Raw genomic sequence first — 27,390 nt, forward strand, 5'->3', positions numbered from 1 at the left:
AGCTGCTGGGTCCATGAGCCATGGCCGCTGAGCCTGCGCGTCCGGAACCTGTGCTCCGCAACGGGAGAGGCCAAAACAGTGAGAGGCCCGTGTACCGCAAAAAAAAAAATATATATATATATATCTGTTGAATAATTGAATGAATGAAGTAAAAAATGGCAGTCTTTTTGTTCCAAGGTTTATTAACAGTGACGCATCCTTTCTGGCTCCTCTTTGCCCCAGTTCCCAGCCCTAATCAACCTCCCCACTCTGGGGCTTCACTGTAGTCTCTGAATGTTGAAGGTGGGGTAGGATAAACTTGGAGATCATTCAAATCTGTGCCTTCCAAATCTTTTTTTTGTTAATGCATAAAACCATTCTTTTCAAACCCAAGATCTCTCATAGAACCCCTACATATCAAATACATAGAGCGGAAGCTGCCCTTCTCGAGGGAAACTATGTGGGGCTTACAGCTCTGAGAAACAGTTTGAGATTCACCATTCTCCTTATTTCAGTTACTTCATGGTACAGGTAAGTCAGCGGAGGCCCAGAGAGGCACCACGACCTGCCTTTCTCTGAGCAGGACGCAGCCTCGGGAGTTCTCGGCCCCGTTCTCCTTCCACAGCACTATACTGGCTTCTAGAGTCTTATCAACCAGGGCAAAGGATGCTCCCAGCAGGGTCTGCCATGGGGAGAGCTTGGGCCTTTGGTTACCTACTCCTCAGACTGCTGGTCCCAGGGTCATGTGAGGGGCTGGCTGGGGGATGGACTGGAAGTGCAGGGAGCTTGGGTGGGGAAGCCAGGTGTCTGTGTTGGAAGGCCATTGGGGCTCGGGGGCTGGGGGCTGGAGGGCTGAGAGGGGCTGCCCAGGCCTACGGTGGTCTCTCCCTTCCTCAGGATGAGGCTGCTGAGCTCCTGGAGCAGCTGCTCCTCCAGGGACCCACGTGACTGGGGGCTGCTCTTTGAAGGGGGCCCCGGAGGGGGCTCAGGTGGTCTCTCCTCCCAGCCCAGGGGGCCTGCTTTGGGCAGAGGAGACTGATCAAAGGACCGCTGGCTGGCCAGTGGGGTCTCTGGCTTGGCTGTCCGCTCCGGTGTGATGGAGAAGGAGGTGGAGGTGTCTTCGGTCAGCTCGGGGAAGGCCCCCACTTCCTCATATACCGGCTCCTCGTACACAGGCTCCTCCAGTTCCTCTTGCTCCTCCACAGACCCCTGGGATGACTTCATCGGCTGGATGGAAATGGGGGTAACCAGAGGCAGGCACAGAGTTAGAGTTACCAGATTATTAATCGCTAACATTTATTGAGCTCTTCCTCTTTACCAGATGCTGCAAAATACTTTGCATGTATGATGTCAAAAACAACCCTGTATGATGGTTACACTGCAGGTGAGTGAGCTGAGGTACAGAGGGGTTAAGTAAGTTGCCCAAGATCACACAGTTAAGTAAAAGGTGGTGCTGGGGCTTGAACCCAGGTCTGTCTGACTCCAAAATGCATTCACGTAACCACTTCCCTTCTATTTCTCAGATCCTGTGACCACTTTCCCCTTTCCTCACCGCATCCTACCATCCCTTGTTTTCCTCATTCCTTTTGGTCCCAATACACACACTCTCTCTCTCTCTCTCTCACACACACACACACACACACACTCAATGATGGTCTGCATCAGGACAAATACAGAGAGCACACCGGCTCAGGCAGCACAGAGGAACACAGGGACACAGGGTTGACAGGCACACAACTGGAGCAGGCACAGTACTCACAAAGAACATGGACAGGGTCCTCCGGTTGTGAAGTCGCCGCTGGGCACAGGTGGGGTGGGGAGGCAGGGAGGGAGAGACACAGAGACACAGTGAGGCCTGGCAACAGGAGGCAGGTGTAGAGATTGGGGCATAGAGAAGGCAGAGGGGGCACCAGGCTGGCAGGCACGCCACTCCTTTCTGCAGTGTGGCAAGGGCGTGAGCAGGGACCCAGAGGGGTTGGGGCAGGCTAGGGGGACCTCACCAGGGTCTGATTGGCAGAGAGGAGGGTGGCCCCACTGTCATCCCCACGGATGGGCAGCAAAGGCATGGTGCCAAACTTCTGACGGGCGAGGTCAGAGGAGGAACGGCGTCGTAAGACCACTGGCTGCTGGTCATCATGCTGGAGAGAGGGTGAGGGGATGGCACTGGTGGGCATGGGAGGTGCTGAGGGTTAGTGCTGAGTCCACAGACCTACCCCTCAGCTCTCTCTTTCCCCTCACCTGGGCTTTGAGGATGCTGGTGGCCCAGTCCCACATCTCATCCTCGTCTGTGCAGGACAGGTAGCTGGGGGTGATCAGAGGGGAATCAGCAGGAGGGGAAGGGGTCACAGCTAGAGGGATGGAAGATAGAAAAAGCAAGAAGGTAGAGGACAGGGAGCCTGACTGGGCCACAGGAGAAGCCAGGCTGGGAGGTACTCACAGGTGCATCTTCTCCAGGATCAACGTGAAGCCCCACCTGAGAGGCAAAGGAGAACAGTGATGGGTGATCGGAAAGGCCAGCAGGGTGGCAGCAGGAAGGCTCTAGAAGTGTGGACTGGGGAAAAAAACTCACGGGGTGGGAGGCTTGAACTTCCTGCGGATTCCCAGGTAGACCTTGGCACCTTCCAAAGGCCACTCCCGTTCTGGTTTAGAGCTCTGACAACGCGAAGGCAGTCAGTGAGGTTGAGAGGTGAGAGAGAAGGATCGTGGTTAAGGAGGTCAAGAAGTCATGGAAGCACTGGGGTCGTGTGAGGTCAAAGGGTCACAGAAGTCAAAGGGCCAGGAAAGCAATGAGATTGATGAGAACATGGGCTGTGGAGTGACAGGGTCAGTGCCGTCAGGGCTCCTCCCACACGGCCACCCAGCATCCCTCCCTGCTTGCCTAGGGCCCACCTTCTTCTCCTTGAGCAGCAGCAGGCAGCGGCCACGCAGCAGAAAGAATCTCTCCTGGAAGCGGTTTCCCAGCAAGCGGGGCGGTTCTTCCCGACACCGCAACAGGCCCACCCGTGGGCTCTCACGGCGGATACCTGGGCACAGATGGGCAGGGCTAGGTGGAGGGTCCCTGAAAGAGGCCTGGGAGGTGCTGGGCTGAAGCAGGAGGCTCACCTGTGAAGAGGCAGCCGGCATGGGCCAGGGAGACTTTTCTCAAGAGCAGGGAGGCCGAGCAGGGCTCTGGGAGCTGGCACCATTGTAGGGCCTGCTCTAGGACCCTTTCCTTGGGGTGCAGTGGCCGCTCTAAGGGGCAAGATGAGGGTAGGTATCAACCAGATATCGATCCACAGCCTGGAGCGCCCCCCTCCTCGCCCACCAGTCGCTCATTCATTCATTCGTCCATTCCACCATCCAGCCACAGACATTATTTAGCACTGACTGTGCCAGGTGCTGGGCTGTCCTGGGGATACAGTGGGGAGCATGAAACACACGGCCTGCCTTCACAAAGCCCACAGCCTGGCGAGGGAGCAGAGAATAACAGATAAGTAAATGAGGTAACTAAAGACAAACCATTATTCTGAAAGAAGCAATAAGAAGCTGAGAGACAGTAACAGGGCAGCTACTGAGACAGGGTGACCAGGCAAAGCCTTTCAGAGGAGGCATTTGAAGATGAGACTCAGAGGACCTAAGGATTGGGAAGAACAAGCCACGCTGAGATCGGGGGAAGAAGACTTCAGGTGTGACAAAATGCAACACCAAAGGGCCTGAGTTAGAAAGATGTGCTTGAGGAACTAAACAGTCAGTGTGGCTCAATCAAAGAGAATACGTTATGTGAGACGAGGTCTGAGAAATAAGCGAGGGCCAGACATTCAGGGTCTTGTGGGCTATAATAAGGGGTTTGAATTTTATTTTAAGTTCAATGGGAAACCATTGGAAGGGTTTAACCATGCGAATAGCATGATGATTTATGCTTGAAATGCTCATTGACTGCTGCGCGGAAAACGGATTCTTGGGGGGCGAGAAGGGAACATTGGCCAGCTATGCCCTTTCCCGGGCTATACATTTTAGTGGTTAATGCTGGGAAGCACAAAGATCATGGTGATTTCAACTAGGTTGGTGGTAACGATGGAGATGGAGAGGTGATAGATTCGAAATGACTCAAGAGGACTAGTTGCCCATTGTGTATGAAGATGAAGGAAAGGAAGGAGTCCCAGAAGACTCCCAAGTGTCTGTCTTTGATAACTGGGTGAATGCTGGTGCACTGACCGAGTTAGGGAAACTAGGAAATGGCTTGGGCATTTTGTTAGGCGAGGGGACTGGGAACTGAGTTTGGTCTTAGACTTTTTTTCTTTTTTTCATTTTTTTTTTTGGCTGTGCCACGCGGCTTGTGGGATCTCAGTTCCCCAACCAGGGATCAAACCCGCAGCCCCTCCAGTGGAGGTATGGAGTCTTAACCACTGGACTGCCAGGGAAGTCCTGGTCTTAGACGTTTTAAATGTGAGATGCTATAAGATGTACAAGTGGATGTGTCAAGTAGCCAGCTGGATATGTGAGTCCGGAGCTCAGAGGAGAGGTCTGGGTCACACATAAACATTTGGGGGCCAGCTTATTAATGGCATTTAGAGCCACGGGAATGGATGAGCTCATCCAAGGAAAAAATGTAGACAGAGAAAGGAAGAGGGTTGAGGACTGAGCCCTGGGTCCCTCCAGCATTTGGAGTCTGGGCAAAGGAGAAAGAGAAGCCTCCTTTGAGGTGGAAGGGAAACCAAGGTTCTGTGGGGTCCACGAAAGCCAAGAGGGCAGACAGTACTGAGAAAGAGCAAGTGGACAACTGCATATCTGGTAACACATAAGTCTTGGTGACTTTCACCCCGCACCACACGTGCATGCGCACATGCACGGTCATACTCACCAAGCTCCCCACGCTCTCGAATCTCAAACGTCACCCACAAGTCCATCCCGGCTGCCGTCCCCCGAATCTCCAGTACCTGGTTAGTCAGCTCCTCGGCAGTCAGTGTTGGGGACACCTGGGGTCAGGGCAAGAGCAAAGGACCCGTGCCGGTCAGGCCATTGCCCCTGCCCCCCACCATCCTCTCATCTCCCCTCCTGTCCCCTCAGGACTGACCTTCAGGGTGACACAGTTGTCTGGGAGCTGCTGCTCTATAAAAACCTCCATGATGAGGTCTCCAGCCTGGGACAGCTGAGGGGAGGGGTAAAGAAATCAGGAGGACCCAGACGGTGCAAAGAATCAAGGTCAGAGGACTCCTCGGGTTGCCTCACGAGTGCTTCTCCCCACCACAGAAGCCTCCTCCCAACCCTCATTCCAAACATCGCTCAGGTCCTTCAAAGAGAAAAATCTCCAGGCATGGCGGAACTGTGTACAGAGCTTCCCAAGGCAGTGCAGCTGTGCTTGGGAAGACAGGTTTGGAGTCAGACTGTCTGGGTTCCAACTCTGCCACTTGCTACAGTACAACCTTGAGTAAGTGACCCTCCAAACCTCAGTTTCTTTGAAAAAATGGGACTACCTACCTCCTGGAGTTGGGTGATGCTAAAGTGAGAGTACAGGTGCTTGGAATATAATTAGTCCTCAGCTGTTTGCTACTGTATTTGTTATTCTTCTCACCTATTTGTCTAACTTAGCTAACCCTTCCTTGGATCTCTTACACATGAAACTGAAGTGCTCCTGCCACCCTTTTGTAAAGAATCCTCATGGTGGAATAAATGGAGCAAATCCTAAACCAAACCCCCTCCCCAAAGCACTCCTCTCCTTGGGTTTCCTGTGTCCCAAAGAACTGAGGGCCAGTGTCCAGAAGCAGAAGGTCACCTTCCTGTCCTGATGTCCCCTCCTGGCCCACTCGGGAGTCTAGGGTCAGGACAAGTTACCTGCACATCCTTCCAAGTGGTGATAAGACTGACCTCCAAGTCAATCTGAGCTACCTGGTCAGGGTCGATCTGTGGAAGAGCCAAAAGGGTGAAGGGGTGTGTGTGTGTGTGTGTGTGTGTGTGCGCGCGCACGCATTGGGGGGGGGCGGGCTGCCGGGAAAGGAGGGAAGCGGGGAGAGATGTGCAAGACCGGAGCACCTGTAGGAGAGGTTTAGAGGCCAGAAGAGCTAAGAACCAGTGGGGCAAGCGTGTTAGGAGCATAGTTACAGGAGATTGGGGCCCAGGGCTCTGGGAGGTGGTCCCTGATGCGGAAGGCCTTCAGAGGGCTAGGCTGGGCCTTTGCTAGGGTGAGCAGGATCCAGAGTCCAGGAAAAGGGACTGTAGGTCAGGGGTTGGGAAAGCTTACATCAAACACAGAGATGTAGCCGTCAATGAGTTCCTGCAGCACCCGCACCTCGTGCTCCCCCCGCCCATCCGTCTGGAACACGCTGGGTGCAAATAGCAGGGCCAGGTTCCGCGTGCACATCTGGTTTAGAGCCGCACACTTTTGCACCCTGCAGAGGGGTGTGAGGGTCATGAGGAATGCAGTGAGCTTCCGCTCACTTGTTCATCGACCCCTCCCTTCATTCAGCAAAAGGTTATTGAGTCTCTACTGTATGCCAGGCCCTGAGCTAAGCGCTTGGGATACGGCAGTGAGTTAGACAAAACCCTGGCTCTAAGAGCTCCCAGTCTAGGGGAGAGACAGACTTATAAATAGGGGTCAGCAAACTTTTTATGTAAGGGGACAGAGAGTAAATATTTTAGGCTTTCAGGCTATACAGTCTGCTGTGTAGGGTGAAAGGAACCATTGAAAATATATAAATGAATGGGCATGACTTTATATTTTATGTACAAAACTTTATTTACAAAAGCAAGTAATGGGCTGGATCTGGCCCATAGGCCATAGTTGTCCAGTCCCTGTGATATAGTGTAATCAGTACAACAGAGCTGAGGCTCACCCTGGAATCATTTAAAATTCTGTCTCCCCAATAGACTGGTAAAGGTAGGTGTGCATCTTATTCTTCTTTGTGTCTTCAACATCTAATCTTTGCCTGGCATAGAATAATAAATAAAACAAAATAATACTGATTGCTCACCATTTCTGAATGCTTACTACATACATGCCAGGTGCTGTAGTAAGAAGCTTACAAGGATCATCTCATTTAAATCTCGTATAACCTATGAGGTGGATACTATTCCTTATACCATCTTCCTGTTACAAATGAGGAAACCGAGGCTCAGAGACAGCAAATAACTTCTCTAAAGCCACACGCTAGGGAATTTCCTGGCGGTCCAGTGGTTAGGACTCTGAGCTTTCACCGCCAAGGGCCTGGGTTCAGTCCCTGGTTGGGGAACTAAAATCCCGCAGGCCGCGCGGTGTGGCCAAAATAAATAAAAAAATAAAGTCATGCGCTAGAATAGTGGAGCTGGATTAAGGCCTAGGTCTGTCTGACTCCAAAGTCCACGCTGTGAGCCTTTATGTTGTGATATCTTCACTTAACAATTATCTGTGGGATGAATATGTGAATGTAAGCCAGGGGGTTGGACAGAGGTGATGAAGGGTCAGGGAGGAAGCCTGCAGGGGGTCTGGCTGTACTGACCGATAGAGATGCCCAATGAGGGTGGCCAGCGTGCGGCGGTTGACCCGTGGCAGGCAGCCAATCACTTCTTTGTATTTCTCCAGGCGCTGGTTCTTCTGGGGCAGCTCTGGGGATGGGATGGGGAAGGGTTGGAGAGGGTCAGGGAAGGAAGAGTAGAGGGATTTTTAGAGAAACAAACCCAGGATGGATGTGTTTCTGCCCCCTTCCCACCTTGCCTTGAGCTGAGTCCCTGGGTGATCTTCCAGTGGAGGAGTATTGGGGAGGGCGGCCGCCCAATCCCACAGGGGAGGCTCAGGGATTCTGGTGGGGTGGGTGGAGTTCCTGGTTGGGTCTTGGTTGTCGGTGAGGAGTTCTTAGGGATCTTGGGAGCACCTACCGGCAGCCTCCCTCCAGCGAGGCAGCAACCGAGCAGAGGTCACAGGGTCATCAAGCTCTCGAAAGAAGCGTTTGAGCGTGTCAGTGACATCCTCCACAAAGTGCTCCCCTGGTCGGAGCTTCACTGACCGGGCATCCCGCCGAAACTCAGCCAGGAGCCGCAGGCTGCGGGCGCGGGCACCCCCTTTCCGGTATACGCCCTCCAGCCGGAGCCCTGAGAACGGCCATCATCTCAGCTCACCACTGCCCAAAGACCTGCCACAACCCACCCACCATCCTGTCTGTCACCCCTCATGGTATGTGGCTATTGGAGGCAGGAGAGTCAGAGAGGAAGAAATCGGCCTCTGTGGTCTTGCTTCTCAGGTCCCTGCTCCAGCCCTCATCATCAGAAGGTCCTTGCCTAATCACACAGCAGCACCCTTCACTCTCTCTTTCTCCCCTCCCCCACTTTGATCTTTAAATAGCACTCTGAAATCACATTACACTCAGGCCTCGTTATTCACAGGTTCTATACTTATGAATTCATCTACTTGCTAAAGTATATTTGGAGCCCCCGAATCAATACTTGTGGCACTTTGCAGTCACTTGTGAACATGCCCAAGTGGAGAAAATTTTGAGTTGCCTGATGGACATGTTTCTAGCTAAGGCCTCATATGGTAAACAAGTATCATTTCGTTGTATAGTTAAAGTCACATTTTTTGCATCTTGTGCTTCTTTTTTGGGGGGGATTTCACGGTTTAAACTAGCCCCCAAGTGTAGTGCTGAAGTGCTGTCTAGTGTTCCTAAGCACAAGAAGGCTCTGATGTGCCTTGTTGAGAAAATACATGTGTCAGATAAATTTTGTTCAGGCATGAGTTGCTGAGTATTGCTGGCTGTGCGGTCAAAATTAACGAATCAACAATTTATATTAAATAAAGTATCTTTAAAGCAGACTCACAGATACAGAGAACAAACTAGTGGTTACCAGTGACGAGAAGGAATGGGGGAGGGGCAGTATAGGGGTAGGGGAGTAAGAGGTACAAACTATTTGGTATAAAATAAGCTATAAGAATATATTGTACAACACAGGGAAGACAGCAAATATTTTAGAATAACTATAAATGGACTATAAACTTCAAAAATTGTGAATCACTATATTGTACCCTTGTAATTTATCTAATATACTTCAAAAAAATTTTTTTTAAAGATGAAAGCTTGGAACTATACTCAATATCTTATAATAACTATAATGGAAAAGAATATATATATATATAAAACTGAATCACTTTGCCATATATTTGAAACTAACACATTCAACATTATGAATTAACCATACTTCACTTTAAAAAAAAAAGAGGAAGATGGAAGCTTAAAAATAAAGTGTCTTTAAACAGAAAGACACATAAAAGAAAGTTACATATTGATCAATTAATGAAAATATGACCAGAGTTTCCCAGGAACCTAACCCTGTATTTCCACTGGGGCAACGGTTCAGCATTCATTGATCCAGTCCTTTCAGTGACTTTATAGAATATAAGTACTGTGAATCACGAGAACTGACTGTATTTGTTTTCTTAATTATTACCCATCTCTCCCACCAGTCTCTGAGCTTCATATAACCTTCCTCGTTCACTGCCATATCCCCCGTGTCTGGCACAGGGGAGCAGCTCAATAAACATTTGTTGAACGAAGAGTGGCAGTGCAGGAACTGTGGAGGAGCAGGGAAGAACACCCACACTTTCCCCAGGGCTTTTTCACTGGGCCTCCTACTTCAATCCTCTTATGAACACGAGGGAGGCTGGGAAGGGGATAGCGGTCTAGTGAGTGGGGGAAGTCAGTGCACGAGGCTACTGCCAAGGCGTGGAGAATGTCTTTAGCCACTGACTATCCCTTGTTCGTGTAGTAAGCACAACTCCTTGTCGGTGCATGGATGTGCCTTTTACCCCTTGACTGTCCTCCTTAGTTTTCTGTGAATTTTCCTTCTCAAGAGCCCAGCCTTCTAAAGAGAGTTTGCGGGGAAAAGAGATTCAACTTAGTCCTTACTTGGGAAAGAAAATAAAACGGAGGTCAAAAACTCACAAAGAATTCTGGGAACCCCTTGCATAGCTGATCCTTTATGGCTGGAAAACCTCCCACACAGAATAATTCTGCTCAGAGCCCCAAGGATTTTGCTGCACAGCATGGCTCTTGCCTTGTAGCTGCCCCCTCTTTGTTCTCCATGGCTCTGAATCTCCAGTCACAACTCAGTGCCACCCTCATTCCATGCCCACGCCCCAGTAACAGCTGCCTTGGAACACTTCACTACCTGCCAGGTCCTGCACTAAATGCTTTACATGTGTTATCTCACTATCACAGCTATCTTGGAAGATGACACTGTTAGTAGCCCCACTTTAAAGATGAGAGAACTGACGCTCACAAAAGCAAAGCAGCTTGCCAAGGGTCATACACTGGTTGCTGTCAGGCTGCAGTTTCTGGAGGCAAAGCTTTTGAAGGTAAATCACACACACACAGGGCAAACACCTGCCCCCCTGCTGCGCCCACGTTCCCCATCCCCCACTCGGTGTCAGCCAGTACCCACTCACCATGCTGAGTGACAAAACTGATGCAGGCATCCACAATGATGGGGATGTCACCCCGGCTCATCTGCTGCTCCTGCAGCCCTGTGCCTCCCCCGCCGGCTGCCCCGGCAATGGCCGCGTTCCATGCTGAGAAGTCTAGCCGGCCCTCTGCCTGCAGATACAGTGTCCTGAGACCCAAGAGACCTGAGTCAGAGCCAGCTCCAGAGGAGTCCTCCGACTAAGAGGCCCAGGAGCACAAGGACCAGACCTCCCAGAGACACCAGCAGGGGGCAACAACACCCAACCCAGACAGGGCCCCTGAACTAGGGAAGTGACTTTGAGGAAGTGGGCAGTGGTCCAGCAGGCCAGGGTGGAGGGTGTGAGCTGTGCTCTAGAAAGGGGGGCCCAGAGTCAAGGGTAGTGGCAAGACTTACCTTCCTGTCTCCACCAGAACCAAATGCTCTTTCTTGTCTGGGGTGTCAGTGGCTGAGACCACACCTGGGAGGAGAATCATTGGACATTATCATCATTGTCGTCTTCATCATAGTGACTAATATTTATTAAGTATTTAAGGTATGTAGGTTTCATGCTAGGAGCCTTACAAACAATACTGCAATAAATCCTGTGAGTTACATATTGTTATCCCCATTGTACACATAAGCTCAGAGAGGTTAAGTAACTTGCCTCAGATTACCTGCTATAAAATAGAACTCAAGTTTGTCTCCAAAACCTCAAAACACTATCCTACACTGTTCCTCTTTTAAGAGGAAATGAGAATTCCCAGTCCCTTCTCCCAGTTCCCAACAAGCAAGCAACTCCAAATAATGATAATAACAATAATATTTATAACAAATAACATTTATTGAATACCTACAAGATGCCTCCTGACAGGCTCTGTGATAAGTGTTTTACATGCATTGCCTTATTTGAAACTCATTACAACCCTAATATTGTGCCTGTTGTGAAGATGAGGCAACTAAAGCACAGAGAGGTTAAGTAACTTGTCCAAGGTCACACAGCCAGGAAGTGATGGAGGTGGGGGTCTAAATCTGGGCAATTTGACTCCAGAACTTGCGCCTGAATCCACTATTCCTGCTGTCTCCCATAGGGACCCCCAAATAGATGAAGGTCCACTACCCACCCTAACTCCCCATAGCCACCCTTCATCCCTGCCCCCAGCCCTGCTCACTGATCTCCTGTAGCCGGCGCAGATGAACCATGTCCTCGGGGGCTGGGGGGCCCGGGCCCGATGCTGGGCACAGGAAGAGGTGATCTCCACGAAGAAGTCCGAACCCAGACAGCCAGAGGCCAGGGGCCAGGGCAGTATGGGAAGGGGACCGCAGCCACAGGCGGCCCAGCCGCAGCAGCCCAGGGCCCAGCAGCTGGTGACAGCTCAGTGGGGAGAACCACTGTGAGGCAGGAGGACAAGGGGAGAGAGGAAAATAGGGAAAGAGACAAGGAGTGGGGGAGAGAAGTAAGAGTGAGAGGGATAGGGAAAGGCAGAGAAAAACATGGAGAGAAAGCCAAGGAAACAGAGGAATGAAAGGGATGGGGAGAGAATGAAGGAAAGACCGGTGAAGGAGACAGGAGATGGATGGAGAAAAACAAGAAAGAAATGCAATTCAATTTGATTTGCTCCAGCCAACCCAGAGAAGATCCCTGTGTGGCAGGCAGCCTCATGCCCTTAATTGGGATGTAGGGGAAGACAGAATGGGTAGCTACATGCTGTAACCGAAGAGTCACGAGGCCCCGGGAAGTCCCACCCTCTTGGGGCCGGGCAGAGGCTTCATGGAGAAAGGACTATTCGAGGTGAACCTCAAAGCAGTGCTTCTCAAGCTACTTGCGGTGAAGGAACAGGGAGTTTTAAAAAAATTTTCCAATCTGTCACTAACCAACACTTTCATTAAAAAGCAACAAAATGAATTACTAGAAAAATGAAATGAGAAGAATTACAAAATAAGCCCCCAAGTTTTAAAATTAGATTGCACACATAAAATCTCTCTGTCAAATTGCTATGAAAGACTCTAAATGCTGACTCAAGCCCTGTACTTAAGCTGTCATGGGCCATAACAGAGTCCCTGGGCCAGGATGGGTTAACAGACCACACTTGGGGTAGCACTGCCTTAAAGGATGGGCTAGATTTTTGGAGAGTAGATAATACGAAGAGACTTGGACCTGGCTGGGAGGGCCATGACAAAGCCCTTAGAGGATATGGAGATAACTTCTTGGTGTGAGGAGTTACAGGCAAACCAGGAGAGTGGGGTCAGAAGCCAAAGCAGGGGAGCATTTCCCACAGAGGAGTGTGAGATGCAGAGACTACCTGGTGAGGCCAGAAGGAGGCCCTTGGACTTTACCATGGACAGGTCACCAGCCACCTGCAGGGTAGCAGCTCAGAAGAGTATGGCAGAGGGGGGCAGCCACAAGGGGTTAAGGAGGAACTGCAGGCTGCCAGAGCACACAACTTTCTAAGGAGTTGTCAGGAGGGCGCCAGGATGGTGAGTTGAAGGTGGAGCAGAGCTGGGTGAAAAGCTGTTTAAGGATGGGAGCGATTGTCATCATCATTGCCATTACTACCTCAACACCCACAGGTGGAGGGCTTGCTGCGTGCCGGGCAGTGTAGGCCTCGCGTGTCACTTAATCCTCAACACTAGGGGGTGGGGTCTTTTACACCACTCTACTCACATGGAAGAGCTCACATGTGAGAGTTGGAGGACTCAAGTCCCAGGATATCTGACTCTCGCGCCTGAACTTTTAATGCCACAGAGGGGATGCAGGGTGGAGAGACAGTGGCTTCCCTGGGAATGGAGAAGGTGGAACAGATGAAGGCAGCTTTGCCTGTGGACTTGGAGATCTGAGGGTTGGGGGAAGGGAGTGGGAGTCAGAGGCAGCCTCTCTGTGGGAAGAGGCCCAGCACAGTGAGGTTTGGCCCATGAGCTTTGGAGACAGAGGCCTGATTTTCGTCCTGTGCTCTGCTGCCTCCTAGCTCTGTGACCTTGACCACATGACTTCATAACCTCTGAGTTCTTTAGGTGTGAAGTATTAATAATCCTTACCTCTGAGGGTTGTTGTGAAATTTAACTGAGACATTGAGTGGGCAGTGTTTAACACAGGGCCTGGTACAGAATAAGTGCTCAGTCAACCTTAGCTGTTAGTGGAAGGGGTAGGAGTGGCTGTAGGAATAAGAGAGGACAGGATGGGGGCAGGTGGGGACAGGGAAACCATGAGCTATCAGGGAGGGGGTCTCGGCTATCTCACCTTGCCCACAGCGCTGGTCCAGGCCTCCAGACTCTCGGCTCCATCTGTGCCAAAATGCTGGATCCTCCCCCCAGTGAGGACGAGCTCAAAGGAAAACGGGAACCTGGAGAGAAGATGAGGTCCGGGCGGAGAATGGGGGTGAGTGAGGGGGTTGGCAGGCTCAGGCTCAGGAAGGGAAAAGGGGAGTTCAGGGAACATGGTGGGTGTTACCTGTCGAGGTCACCTGGGTCAGTGGGTGGGGGGTTCACACCCAGACATACGACATCCTGGGGCTGGATGAGGTTGAGGGGTTCAGGGCTGCTTTCTGACACAAACATTTCCAGAGCCGCACCCAGCACGCACCACAGTCGGGGGGGAGCTAAGAAGGAAACTGATGGTCAGCAGGCGGCTGACCTCTGTCCCCACTGTCAGAATTCCCAATTACCAGATATTCATTCTATGCCAAGCCCTCTGCCTGTGTATGATCTCACGTAATCTTCACGGCTCTATGAGGTGGGTTTTACATTCACTCCTGTTTTGCAGAAGGAGAAACTGGGGCTCAGAATTTGAGTAGCTTGCCCAAGTCACATGGGTAGAAAGTAGCAGAGTTGGAATTTGACCTCCACAGTCTGACTTCAAAGCACAGCCTCTCAACCATCACCCAATGCTGCCACCTGCCATGGTCCCTCTCTGACTCCCGGCACCCAGCCCACTCCAAGGCATGTCCCATCCCCGTCCTCTCCTCCCTGTCCCTCTATGGAACACCCATTCCCATCCTGGTTTCTGCCCACCTCCTCGCATCCCAGAGGGTTTCTGCCCTCCCTTCTCACCATCTCGGCCCCTGCGAGGGGGTGGCGGTCCAGCTTTGTTGCTAACGGGACCACAGTACAGGAAGCTGCTGTAAGTGGCAGGCACCACCACCTCATTGTACACGCCAGGGGAGGGGTCTGCAAGGGGAAGAAGAAGTGGTCAGGTCAAGCCAGTGTAATGGGACGGCCTGACCTCCTTGGGAAGGGATTGAATCAAGCAAGACAGTGGGACCCAACTCCATTGGCCAAGTAGAGCCCAGTGGGGACATCTCACCACCTAGATTAGAAAAGAGGGTGGCAGGGAGTGACGAGGCTTCCAAGCCAGGCCTTGCCCACTGTCTGTCCCCACCACAAGTCAGCTCTGGGTGGAGGCCTCAGAGCATGGGCCATCCTGCAAGTGTCTTGGCCCCTTTGGCACGACTCCTGGAGACCAGCCTCTATAACATGACCATTTCTATGATCAGACTACCCCTGGGGAGGTGGGACCCGGCCTACTGGTTGATCCCATCAGGGGTAGGCCAGCAGTAACACCTCAAACCTCCAGATCCATTCCAGACAGTGGTCATTTCATAACATCAAGAAATAGGACCTGGAGGACCTGGAGGGTTGGGAAACTGCCCAGGCTGGACCATTGTGATGGGCTGGGTGAGAGGTAATTGCCCCCCCCCCCGCCCCCCGGAAGAACCAAGGCTCAGGTCGGGGCTGGGAGTTCTTGCAGGGAGAGAGAGGAGGCATTGGTGGGGATTACCTGCGGGCAGGAGACCAGGGAAGCTGCCATCGAGGGCTGGAGGGGACCAGGGCTCCTCTCCCTCAAAAGCCTCGACGCAGAGGAGCTGGGTCATGTTCTTTAGCAGGTTGGGTCCTGCCACAGCTGCACATAGTGCCTACAGGGAGAACACTGCAAGTTTAGGCATTTCAACTCAGAGACTGCTTTCCCCCCTCCCCGTCAGCCCCGGCCCTCCCTCCTACCTGGAGAAGCTGGCTATGATCTGGATACTGAGGGTGGGGTTTCCGGAAGAGACCTAGCCGGTACTTCCGGGAGATGAACTCTCCCCGAGGGCCAGGGGTGCTATCTGGATGCAGCCCTTCACCTGGGGGTAGCGCTCCAGCCCAGAAGCGGTTGGCACGATCATTTCCCAGGACAATGAACAACTGTAGGATGACAAGGGGCAGAGGCAAGTGACAGGAACTCAAGAGTCCCCAGACATTCCAATCCTGCCCCAAGCAGGACCCAAGGCCTTTTCTGCATGCTCTCCTTCCATCCGCAACCCCGGCCCCCCACACACACTTTCTTCCTCTTCAGACTCCTCACCTGCACTATCTCATTACTCCAGACACTTGTGTCCAGCTTCAGGCTCTGCACCTTGGAGATCCCAGAACCCAGGGCCCGGTGCTGACCTGTTAGGGTGTGAAGGGCATGTGGCAGGGGCACCCTGAGCCCTCCTGCCCCCAACTCCCTCCTTCTCCCCATTTCAGCTACAGGCTCCAGCCCTCACCTGCGCACTGCTTGCAGATGACCACCCCCAGGTTGACAGCGGCCCAGTCCGGGCGGGAGGCCTCACAGTCCGCACAGTGCCGGTTTGCCCGATTGGACCAGATCTTCTCAGCCACCTCGTAGTCAGACAGGGTCTCGGTTACTGCTTCCTGCAGAGCGGCCGCCCAGCTCTGCCGAGCCCCCCCAGACTCGGCTGTGAAGCTGAGGGGTGGACAGCCAGTCCGTGGGCATGGACATACCCCCCGACCTGTTCCATCCCCCTGGCCACATGTGGGCCAGCCCAGACCTTCCTGACATCCTTGACCCTGTTCACTGGCCTCCTGTCAGTGCACACCCACTGAATCCTACTGAGGAGGTCCCGGGTCCTCTGCACCCCTGTGCCCCCACCAATGTCTCTCCCCGAGCCTTGCCTCCTGCCAGTCTGGGCCCCACCTGAAGCAGCGATGTGGTGTGAGCAGGTCGAAGCTGCGACTCTTGGTCTCCCGGACGCTGCAGCCTTGCAGTTCAATGAAGCAGATCCCGATGCCCAGAGAGAAGGCCTGGCAGGGTCGGGGCAGGCACAGTGAGGCCAGAATGGGCTATAGGTCAGGCCCCTCGGCCCCAGCCCGGCCCTCCTCACCTGCTCACTCTTGTACAGGGCCAGCTCTCCGGGGCTCAACGCAGCAAACACCTTGGCCTTGTGCCCACGCAGCTCCAGCATGCCCGTGCGAAGGGGTCGGGGTGGCTGTGGGGGCCGGGGGTGGCCCAGGAGGCGCTGCTCCTTCAAGCAGGATTGCATTGTGGAGCACCACGTGTCCCGCTGAGCTGGCGGGGGACAGGGAAGAGGGTCAGCCGGCTGTGTGCTTACCTGGCCTCCCCAGCCCTGCCCTGGCCCGGGAGGCCCTGGCCCTCACCCTCGCTCTCTGTGCGGAACACGAACACCCTCTGGCCAGTGACGACCTGGAACTTGTTGTCCTTGCTGCTGCGGGTCATCTCGATGGCTGTCAGAGGGATCACACCCTTGGGGAAGGGGTCCTGGAGGGACAGACCATTGGCCCATGGGGACAGGAACTCAGCCACGTGCGCTGACCCCGGGGGGGCCAGTGCCAACTTTTAATGAGATCAGCACTCATTCCGCAAGCAGTGGGGTACAGCTGCTAACCGAGCTCCTTTAGATGCTGACACCAGTCATGCGGTACCTGCCTCCCCCACCAGGGGGGGACTGGCCTTCCAGTCCTGAGCCTTCCTCAGCCCTCCCTCTCCCTCTCCCTTTCCCCAGGCCCCATGTAGCATCTCCCGGACCCACCTTATCGCTGCCAAAGTACATCAGACTCCTCCCATTGAACTGCACAAAGCGCCTCTGGAAGACGTAGTTTCTGGGGAAGGCAAGGGCCGAGACCAGTAAGTGGTGGAAGCTGCATCCCGGGGCGTCCTAGGAGCTGGGAGCACTTGGGGCCTGACCTCCACCACCACCATGCAGCCTCCCACGCCCCCCTCCCCTGCCCTTCCCAGCAGCCCCACCCCTGAGGGGAGAGCTTGTCTAGCCAGCCACTGAGCAGGGGCGTGGGGCGGTCTGCCGTGGAGGAGAAGCTGGCATAGGGTGAAATGAGGTCATCGTTGGTCTCCGCGTCCAGGGCGGGCAGTGAGAGGGTGGAATCCCCCGGCAGCTCAAGGCTGGCATAGCCAGCGTCCTCTCGTGCCTCCAGATCCTGCCTGCTGAGCCTGTGGGGGCCAAGACAGAGAGGGACACACATTAGACCCAGTTCCCTGGACAGCCCCACCCTCAGCGCCTAGTGGAATGCCTGGCAGGTACTGGATCTGCTTTTCAAACAGGGGAACAGGGAGGTTGAGAACCCAAAACACTAGCATGGAGCTTCTTCCCCGAGCACACTTGGACTTGGCATTTGAAAACTTTCAGTCTGGGCTTCCCTGGTGGCGCAGCGGTTGAGAGTCCGCCTGCCAATGCAGGGGACACGGGTTCGTGCGCCGGTCCGGGAAGATCTCACATGCCGTGGAGCGGCTGGGCCCGTGGGCCATGGCCGCTGAGCCTGCGCATCCGGAGCCTGTGCTCCGCAACGGGAGAGGCCACAGCAGTGAGAGGCCCACGTACCACAAAAAAAAAAAAAAAAAAAAAAAAAGCCAAAAAAACAAACAAACAAAAAATTTCAGTCCTTCGCCTCTGCCATTAGGATTACTTGGCAGAAAATTTGGGGAAGGGCTGAGTAGATGGCTTTCTGCCACAGTTGCCCATATCTCATCAATAAGCCTGACTGGTTCTTGCTCCAGAAAGTTCTTGCCTTTCTCTCCGGGGACCAAGCTTCCATCAGTTCTCACCGAGGTGAAGGGAATCGCCTAACTGGTCACCTGCTTCCACTCGCACCCTCCCACCAAACATCCGTTCTCCCACTGACACCAGAGTGCTCTTTTAACAATGCAAATGAGAGCATTTCACTCACCAGCATGAACCTCTACAATGACTTCCCATCTGCACTTAGGATAAATTGAAATTCCTTACCAGGAGCTGCAAGACTTTGTACAGTGAGACCCGTGGCGACTCCCCTGACCTCACCCTGTATCGCCCTCACCTTGGCTTACTACAGTCCAGCCACATTCTCTTCCCCAGTTCAGAGCCTTTGCACACGGTGTTCCCTCTGCCTAGAGCACGCTCCCCTGGGCTGCTTCTTCTCATCCTTCGAGTGTTCCTTCTCAGAAAGTCTTCTATTATTCTCTATCACTTTCCAGTGGTTCCTTACCTCAGCTGCACAGAATCACCCAGGAAACTTAAAAATACCTGTATATGAGCCCCACACCAGACACTTAAATTTGAGTCTCTGGGAATGAGGCCCAGGCATCTGTTGTTTTAAAAGTTCCCCAGGGGGCTTCCCTGGTGGCGCAGTGGTTGAGAGTCCACCTGCCGATGCAGGGCACACAGGTTCGTGCCCAGGTCCGGGAAGATCCCACATGCCGCGGAGCGGCTGGGCCCGTGAGCCATGGCTGCTGAGCCTGCGCGTCCGGAGCCTGTGCTCCGCAATGGGAGAGGCCACAACAGTGAGAGGCCCGTATACCGGTAAAAAAAAAAAAAAAGTTCCCCAGGAGGTAGTGCCGCTGAGGTTGAGAACCTCTACCCCGTTTGTTTCCTACTTCACTGAGAAACTGAAGCCATCAGACGAGAATCCCCGCAGACTCCCAGTGCCTCATCTGCCCCATTTCACACACACACTGCCTTCCTCCTGGTACTGGAATAAATAGCCCTGTCTAAAGCCGGTCCGTCCTCTGAGCACTTGATCCTAGTCCCCTCACCTACACAATGACATCGCTCCAGACTTTCTCTCTTTTCTCTCCCCTACATCAGCTAGTTCTCCCTCTCTACCAGGTCATCCCTATTCACCTATGAACATACGTAGCATTCTATGCTATAAAAACCCCCTTCTTGACTCCACTTCTACTCTCAGTAACCACTCCAACTCTCTGCTCTTCTTTGCAGAAAAACTCCTCAAAAAATGTTGTCTTCACATTTGCAGCTCCTCTCCTTCCGTTCTCTCTTGAGCCCACTCTAATCCAGCTTTCATCCTCAGCACTTGTCAAGGTCCCGAGTGACCTCCATGTTACCAGTTCCAGCGGTCAATTCTCAGCCCTCAAATTACCCAACCTCTCAGCAGCACCTGACATAGCTGACCTCTCCCTCCTCCTTGTACATTTTCTTCACTTAGCTCCTGTGGCATCAACTTCTCCTGCTTTTCCCTCTGCTTCACTAACCATTTCTTTTCAGCCTGTTTTGCTGATTGTCCTTCTTCTCCCAAACCTCTTGATGCTGGAGTGTGCTTGGTTCTCTGCTCTATCAACACTCACTCACAGCTACATATACCCATCCAAACGCTGACAACTCACAAATCTGGATCTGCAGCTCGGACCTCTTCCCCACACTCCAGACTTGTATATCCAGTGGCCTATTTGCCACCTCTTCTTGGGTGTATAGTACACACCTCAAATTCAACACATCTAAAACTGAACGCCTCATCTGCCCCCCACCTACCTCTGCTTTATGCCCAGTCCTCCCCATCTCCGACCATGGCAACTTGAAGGACTTCCAGTTGCTCAGAACAGTGCTGTGGAACTAAATCTTTGAAATGTGGTTGTTTCATAGTTACAGCACAGCTCACACCAGACTAGCCACGTTTCATGAGTTCAGCAACCACACTTGTTTACTGGCCACCACAACGGACAGTACAGGCTCAGACCAGAACCCCTAAAGTCATTCTTGACTGCTCTTTTCTCTCACACCTCAATTTACCAGGACGGTTCGCCTTCAAAATACAACACAAACCAACCACTTCTCACCATCTCCACTCCCATCACACTAGCCTGAGATGTCTCACCTAGATCACTGCAAGAACCTCCTAACTAGTCTCTCTGCTTCTGCTTTTGCCCCCTACAGACCATGCCTAACACAGCAACCAGAGGGATTCTTAAAATGTAAGTCAGAACCTTTCCGGGGCTTCCCTGGTGGCGCAGTGGTTGAGAGTCCACCTGCCGATGCAGGGGACACGGGTTCGTGCCCAGGTCCGGGAAGATCCCACATGCCGCGGAGCGGCTGGGCCCGTGAGCCGTGGCCGCTGAGCCTGCGCGTCCGGAGCCTGTGCTCCACAACAGGAGAGGCCACAACAGTGAGAGGCCCGTGTATCGCAAAAAAAAAAAACAAAAAACCGAAAAACCTTCCAGTGGCTGCCTTCCCATTTCACTTAGAGTAAAAGCAAGTCCCTACAAGGTCCTACCCATCTGGCTCCGTTTACAGCTCTGATGGCAGCATCTCCCCCAACTCTTCCCACCCTGCCCCACTCTGCCCCAGCCCGGCCGACCCTGTCATCACTCCTGGATCCCTGTGGGCAACTGGCCTCTTTAAAGCCTCTATTCTGGCCACTCTTCCCGCCTGCAACACTCTTCTCCTAGAAGAGGGCTAACTCCGTCCCCTCCTTCAAGTTTTGGCTTGAATGTCATCCTCTTAATAATGGCAACTCTTCATGAAAAACTGCAGTCCACTCCCCCCTCACTCCATCCCAGCCCTCTAACCTGGTTCGATTTTTTCCATGGCACTTATCACCTTTTAACGTATGGTGTAGCTCATTTATTATATCTGTTGTTAATTAACATCTCCCCACAAGGGCAGGGATTTCTGATCTATCCCAAGTATCTACAACGATATCCGGCATTCAGTAGGTGCTCAATAAAGATAGTTAAATGAAGGAATGAAAGGCACTGCTCCCTATTTTAAATCATACATCCATTTCTTTGTCTACCTGTTTTATTTCCTGTCTGTCCCCACTGAGTCACAAGCTCCCTCATGGGGGACTGGGTCTGTCATATTCATCCTGTACCTCAAGAACCCGGCTGGCACACAGTGGACACTTAATGCACATTTGACAGATAACGGGAAACACGGCCACCACCAGCTCAACCGCTCCTCAAGCTGCCCCTCTTCCTGCCATCATCATGCTATGGACCACTCACCTGTGTTCAGCCCTTTCCTGACAGATAACTCTGCCTTCTCTTCTGTCGGGGACCCCTGGGACCCCCACAGGCTGGACACCATAGTACAGGCAACCAGGGTCCATGATGTGCACTGGCAGGAGGAAAAAAAGGGGAGACAGGGAAGAGGTCAGGTGAGAGTGTCTGACGTCCTGAAGGGCACTGCCCCTCTTCCCCCAACCCATGATAACCCACCTACCTGTGCCCGTTGTGGGCCTGAGGGCAGGAGTGGGGGCAGTTGTCTGGGAGCTGTCTGGGGCCCTTAGGGGAAAGGTCTAGTGTCATTAAAGGAAAGAGAAGGAAGGACAAGCCCTCGGGCCCTGTTCCTCCCTGCCCCCAGCATGGGATCCCCAGGGAGCCAACTCCACTCACGTGTCCTGAGCCGTCTGTGCCCCGCCTCTTAAGTCCAAGCCGAAGTAGATGGCATTGGGCATCATCTCCACAGTATTCAAGGCTGAAGGCTGCTCAGAGGAGGACCTCTGAGGGACAGGAGGGGACCTCGGGCTGGGCTCTGGGCTCTTGGATGCTTCTGGTCTCCAGAGAGCTGGACTCAACCCAGGCCTCTGGGTGGTGGTGGAGCCACTGAGCCCACCAAATACCGTCCTGGGCTTAGGCACAGGCTTGGGGGGCTGCGCCTGGGGGGCCGGGCTGGGCGGTGGCTCCATGGCACTTCCCAGCTGGGGATCCGGGGAGCCCTCTGCCGTGCCCGCCTGCAGCAGGCGCAGAATGCGTTTCCGATGCCCTGTGGCGTTGATGCCCAATTGCCTCAGCTCCTCATGGCCCAGGCCCCGGGCTGCACCCGCTGTAGCCAGGCCATGCCGCCGGAACACGTCTGCATACTGCTCCAGGTGCACCGTGGCCAGCCACACAGCGATGTCCAGGTCCTGAGGGGCAGCCATGGGGGCTCAGGCCATTGCTGGGGGGAGGGGCAGGTGAAGGGAGGGCTCAGGCTGAGATTCCCCCTCCCTGTGCCAAAGTCTGAGGCCTGGACAGGGGTACCAGACTCCAGTCTTCCTCCAAAGAAGAATGACCAGAGGCCTGTAATCCGGGGGCAGAGCCATCCCAGAACATGCTTTCTCATTGCAGGTGAACCCCTTCATTTGCAGATGAGGAAACTGAGGCCCAGGGAGGGGAAGAGGCTTTCCCAGGGCTCACAGCAAGTTGGCTTATCGATGGCAGTGTTGGTCCCTTAGCTCCTGCCCACCCTGTGTCTGGGTCAAAACTCTGCCTCTGCATTGCTGCACGTTCAACTAAGGAAGTCTGGGACAAGAGGCCGGAACCCTGCCCCTGCAGGGTGAAGGGGGGATGGTGGGGAGGAAGGGCCCACGATGTGCCCTAATCCTGCTGTGGCACAGCGTGGGGATAGGGCAGCTGTGGCACAAGAGGAGAGGGGAGATGCAGATCCCACTCCCGCTGGTTTCCAGAGCTGAGGTACAGGCTCGGGCCATCCTAATCCTGGACGTTCCCAGTTCCCCCTCCCCTTCCACCTATTGTCTCTGCTCAGACTTCCTTCCTTTCCCTCCGGCTCTGGCTGCCCCCACATCCTGCCTCCCTTGGTCAGGCTGCCCAGAGAGCTCTAAGCAGTACCGACATCTGAGCAGAGGCCACTTGGGGAGTGAGGATGGGGCAGAGAACTGAGTCAGAGATGAGGGACCAGGGGTACACCAGGGTCTTCACGCTGCAGCATCTTCTCACACACGTGTGTGCAAACAGGAGCACCCACCCTGCAGGAACTCACAATGTGAAATGACATCCCCCTACCTCTGCTTTCTCCAAGTCCTCCTTCGCCCTGCTCATGCCTTTGGACCCAGGTCTCTGAGGCTCTGTCCCATTCCACCAGCCTGACCCTGACCCTGCTCTACTGCCTAGACCTACCTTGGATTCTGTCTCCCTGAGTTTTATCTCTACCCTGTCCCTGTCCCTACCCCACTCCATCTCCATCTCCATCTCTACCTCTAAATCCATCTTGGTCCCTCTCCTTGTTTTGCTCTCTGTCATTAAGCCTCTCCCTGCCTCCGTCTCCAATTTTAACTAGATGTTCGGTTTCATCTGTGTCTCTGGCCACATGAAATTGGCTCTAGGTTTCTGTCTCTGCCTCTGCCCTGACGGCTCTCTCCCAGTTTCTCTCCTGCGGGGTCCCGGCCAGGACTCCCTCTCGCCCCAGCATCAGCTCTGGCCTCTCTGCCTCTCTGTGGCCGAGCCCCTCCCCAAGCTAGGGCCGGGGTGCTGCGCCTCCCGCCCTGACTCAGAGTCCAGTTTCCCGGTGACTCAGGCCCGACTCGAGGGCATGGGACTGGGAACTAGGAGGTGCGCGGGGCAGGAGTGCGGGGGGGCGGGCCAGGCCGCGCGGAGCAGCTCCGGCTACGACGAGGGAGGGGGCAAGGAGGGAGGGGGCAGAGACCGGCAACCCGAGGGAGGGGCGGTCGCGGCGGGGAGGGGGAGAGGGGAGGGCCCCCGGCGCGGAGCGGGCCGGGGATCCCACGAACGCTCTCGAGGAGGTGATGGGGAGGAGTCTGGGAGGCAGGGGCCCGGGGGCGCGGGGGTCCTCACCTCACTAAGCGGCTGCAGTCGGCTCCCAGGTGCCCGACGCGCTGCCGTAGGCTCCGGGTCCTGCCGCGCCGGCCCCGCCTCCCCTCAGCCCTCCCCAGACGGGGCCCAGCCCCGCCCCGCTCGTCGGTTCCCTCGGCGGGGCCCCGGCCACTCCTTGTGCAAGCGGCGGCCTCCAAAAGGTTTGGGCTCCTTACCCAACCACTGCGCTTATCTCGCAGCCTGGCAAGCTCAGCCCCTTGAGGGGCCAAGAAAGGGGGGGGGGGGGACCGGAACAGGGTTGGAGGCCGAGACAGCCTTAGAGAGCAGGACAAAAAGGCAGAGACCAGACGGAGATGGGGACAGGGGTAGAACCAGAGAGAGAAGGAGAGTGCTGCGGGGGACAGCTTTGCATGCCCTCCGCTGTTCCCTCCCCGTCCGGCCGAAAGGGGAGGATAAAGAATAGGGCCTTAAGTCCCCAGGGCATCTCTCCCACGCCCCGCAGGGTGGCTGGACTCTGGTACCCAGTTAATGAGGGAACAGAAGCTGATATCCACAAGTCACGGATATCCACAGCCTTCCAAGCTGGCGAACCTTCAGGAGCCCAGCCGTATGACCTGGGGGAAAGAGGCAGAGGCCCAGAGGAGGAGTCCGCGACTGCTTCTCCCTCTCCAAGGGCCTAGTCTAGGTTTCTTCCCAGAGATGAAGGTCAGGTCTCGGGGGTGCCTTTTTGAAGATAAGGCTGGTGCCCTGTAAGCACGGTGACCCGGCGAGCAGCCTTTGCATCCTGGGGCGAAGCCCCTTCTCCCCACCCTCCCACTGCAGTTTGTGTGTGTGTGGGTGGGTGGGTGGGTGGGTGTGTGGGTGGGTGGTGAGGGGGGGCGGGAGAGGGGTCCCTGAGGAGAAACGGCTCCTCTCCCCTCTCGGGATCTTGCCTGGAGCCCTAACCTTAGAGCCTGCCCCCCAGAGCCTGAGGCCCCTCCCCCTCCGAGTGGGGCTGGCCTTTAGCTGTGTGTGGGTTGGGGGGCGGGGTAGGGGCGCCCGCTGGCCGGGCTGTGCTTTCCGGTTTGTATGAGAGGAAGTTGGCTGTGAGTCAGCAGACACAGGAACTATCAGTAGCTAGGGGAAGACCCCTGCCTGAGGGGAAGGTGAAGGGAATGTGGGGAAGTGGTCCCCGCCTCTCCCATCTGCCCCAGCTTGTAAGGGGACTGCCATTTTCAGCCTTCTGGAGCCCTTCTAGCTGAGAAAGAGAATGATAATAATTAATACTTCAAATGGCCATAATAATGGCCACCAGTTATTGAAAGCTGACTATGTCACAGGCCCTGTGCAAACACTGCTTTGCAGTTTGATTCATTCTCACGGCAACCCTTAAGATAGGGAATTTACCACCTCCATTTTACAGATAAGGAGACAGTCTCCTGGATGTCTTTGTTCTGGATGGTTAACTGGGGGGTGCGGGGCAGGAGAATGCTCCTCATAGACCTGCAGCTATAAGGAGTGAAAATTGACCAAGGGCCTCAGCTGCTTCTCTCTGAAATCCATCAGCTCCTACTCTAAGGCCAGCTTCCCCCCGGGCCGCTCCCAGCAAATGACCAAGCTCAGCAGAGATCCTAAGGCAGGCCTAGCCCTGGGAGACAGGGGGCTCCTCTCACAGCTGACATTGGCTCGAGAATTCCCGCATGGGCTTGCTGAACTTTCCTTCTTCTGCATAAGTGGTCTAGGATATTTCCTCTCACCCTTCCTTCCTTCCCTCTCTCTTTCATAGCTCTCCCAGCTCCTGGCTCCCTTGCTTTGCTTTAATCAGATCCTTGCACGTTTCATCCTGCCGTGGCGGCTTCTTCTTGGAGGACTCGGAGTAACCCAGCAAGAGAGGAGAGTTGGGTAAATTAGTAGAGGGCACGGGGAGCTTGCAGGGATGGGCGCCGGGGGCGGGGTGGGGGGGTCCTGGTCAGGGCCCAGATGCAGGAGTTCTGAATCCTTTTTTGTGTCAGGTTCCTCTTTGGCAATCAGGTAAAGGATATGGTCCCAATCTCAGAATAATGTTTTAAAAATGCATAAAATGAAATATGTAGGATTACAAAGGAAACCAATTATATTGCAATACTGTTATAAAACTTTTAAGTGATATAGTAATATATGTACTTCTTTATTAATGCTTTAAATAAGATCTAGCAGTAGGTTGACGCCTCACATAATTTTGAAGCAGTGGTGAGCGTGCATGATATTTCAAACTATCTGCAATACTGTAATGATATGATACAAATATATATATGATTTCTATTGGTGACAAAGCCATAGTTGTGGCTAATATGACTGGTTTGTTGCTGCTGTCATAATTGAAGGACATGCTACATTTCAGCTAGAGATTAGTGAAAATAATATAATTTTTTTTCCCATCCAAGTTCAGTGACTCCAAGATAAGGACACCTGAGTCAGAGGGTCAGGGCAGAGCCACAGAGAAGGAGGCCCAGCTCCTTCCCTCCGACCCTACTTCCCCTCTCTGACTCAACCCTTTGGGGCTGGTGGAGCGTCTGGTCCTTGGCTGGTATCTTCCTTCCCTCTTTCTCCCTGGCTCTTTTTCCCAGTTTCTCTAATCTCTGTCTCTGTCTCTATGTGCCTCTGTGTCTCTCTCTGTGTCCCCATAATCTGTCACTGAGGGAACAGGGCAGACTCAGGGGATTCCTGTAGCCTGGGCACAGTGGGGCAAGGAGAACTCTGTAATTCTAGGGTCACTGGGACCTGGAAGAGGGAATGTCCCTGAGCCTCGGGCTCTGGGGGGAGATGCAGGTCTTTCCTTCCCCACCCCCTCTTCCATTCTCAGCCTTCTTAGGGGCAGAAACAGGCCAAGACAGAGATGAGTGAAAACGAAGGCAGGTAATGGAGGCATCCCAGACTCCAGAAGACAAGGGCTGAAGCTCCTGTGATCCTGGACTTGGGTCCAAGGAATCTTTCCCTGAATTCCACTCCGTGGAGCTGCAGTCCAGGAATCCAGAGGTCGAGGCTGTCCTCTGCCCTCCTCCAGGCCCCCAAAAGAGCACTGAGCAACTGACCAGGTCTGGGTCGAGGGCACAGAGGCTCTGGAGTAAGTCTACAGCAGATGTCAGCCCTGGCCCCTAATGGATGGGCTGAAGGGAGGTCAGTGGCCTCAAGGAAGGGGAGCATGGAGTTCTGGGGTTGATCTTTTCTCTGAATACTTGAGAATGGGGTGGAGTACCAAATCAGCTCTTCCCTTGTTGGGGTGTATGCCTCCCAAGATGATTTAGACCAGGGGAGGGCTGTTGGTCTCAGAAACTGGGGGTAGAGAGCGGTCACAGCATGTCCTGAAAGAGCTGAAGGCATCCTAGGAGAAGAGAGCAGGGGGAGTGGTATTGTGCAGGGTAAACCAGCTCAAAGGAATGAGAGGGAGACTGGGTCGGTGGCTCATGTCCCTTGAAGGGGCTCTTTCCCTGGGGGGCTGTCTTGGATCCCTGTTCCTTAAC

The 27,390-nt window shown here is 53.9% G+C and overlaps 1 protein-coding gene across 4 annotated transcripts; it reads right to left on the bottom strand.

The window, feature by feature from the left end:
• Nucleotides 1–178: 178 nt before the first annotated feature.
• ARAP3 (ArfGAP with RhoGAP domain, ankyrin repeat and PH domain 3) lies at nt 179–24,053 on the bottom strand. Of its 4 annotated transcripts, none has more exons than XM_030841080.2 (33): nt 23,933–24,053; nt 21,755–22,266; nt 21,582–21,643; nt 21,365–21,476; nt 17,381–17,581; nt 17,166–17,235; nt 16,774–16,894; nt 16,500–16,684; nt 16,313–16,419; nt 15,882–16,081; nt 15,698–15,783; nt 15,355–15,537; nt 15,134–15,269; nt 14,407–14,523; nt 13,808–13,955; nt 13,598–13,700; nt 11,532–11,751; nt 10,777–10,840; nt 10,367–10,530; nt 7,807–8,019; nt 7,431–7,536; nt 6,197–6,344; nt 5,791–5,859; nt 5,033–5,107; nt 4,820–4,934; nt 3,082–3,210; nt 2,869–3,002; nt 2,549–2,631; nt 2,417–2,452; nt 2,218–2,281; nt 1,980–2,117; nt 1,739–1,777; nt 179–1,206 (listed from the first exon to the last, which is right to left on the bottom strand). In XM_030841080.2, exons 2-33 carry the CDS (start codon nt 22,045–22,047, stop codon nt 721–723), a joined length of 4,407 nt encoding a protein of 1,468 aa, XP_030696940.1. In that variant the 5' UTR covers nt 22,048–22,266; nt 23,933–24,053; the 3' UTR covers nt 179–720. The 4 variants fall into 4 exon arrangements, with proteins under 4 accessions (XP_030696940.1, XP_030696937.2, XP_030696939.2 ...); XM_030841077.2 differs by having other exon boundaries at nt 21,755–22,298; nt 23,933–24,005; XM_030841079.2 differs by lacking the exon at nt 1,739–1,777 and having other exon boundaries at nt 21,755–22,298; nt 23,933–24,005.
• Nucleotides 24,054–27,390: the final 3,337 nt, after the last annotated feature.

Source organism: Globicephala melas, chromosome 3, assembly GCF_963455315.2.
Source record: "Globicephala melas chromosome 3, mGloMel1.2, whole genome shotgun sequence".
NCBI classification, from domain to species: Eukaryota; Metazoa; Chordata; class Mammalia; order Artiodactyla; family Delphinidae; genus Globicephala; species Globicephala melas.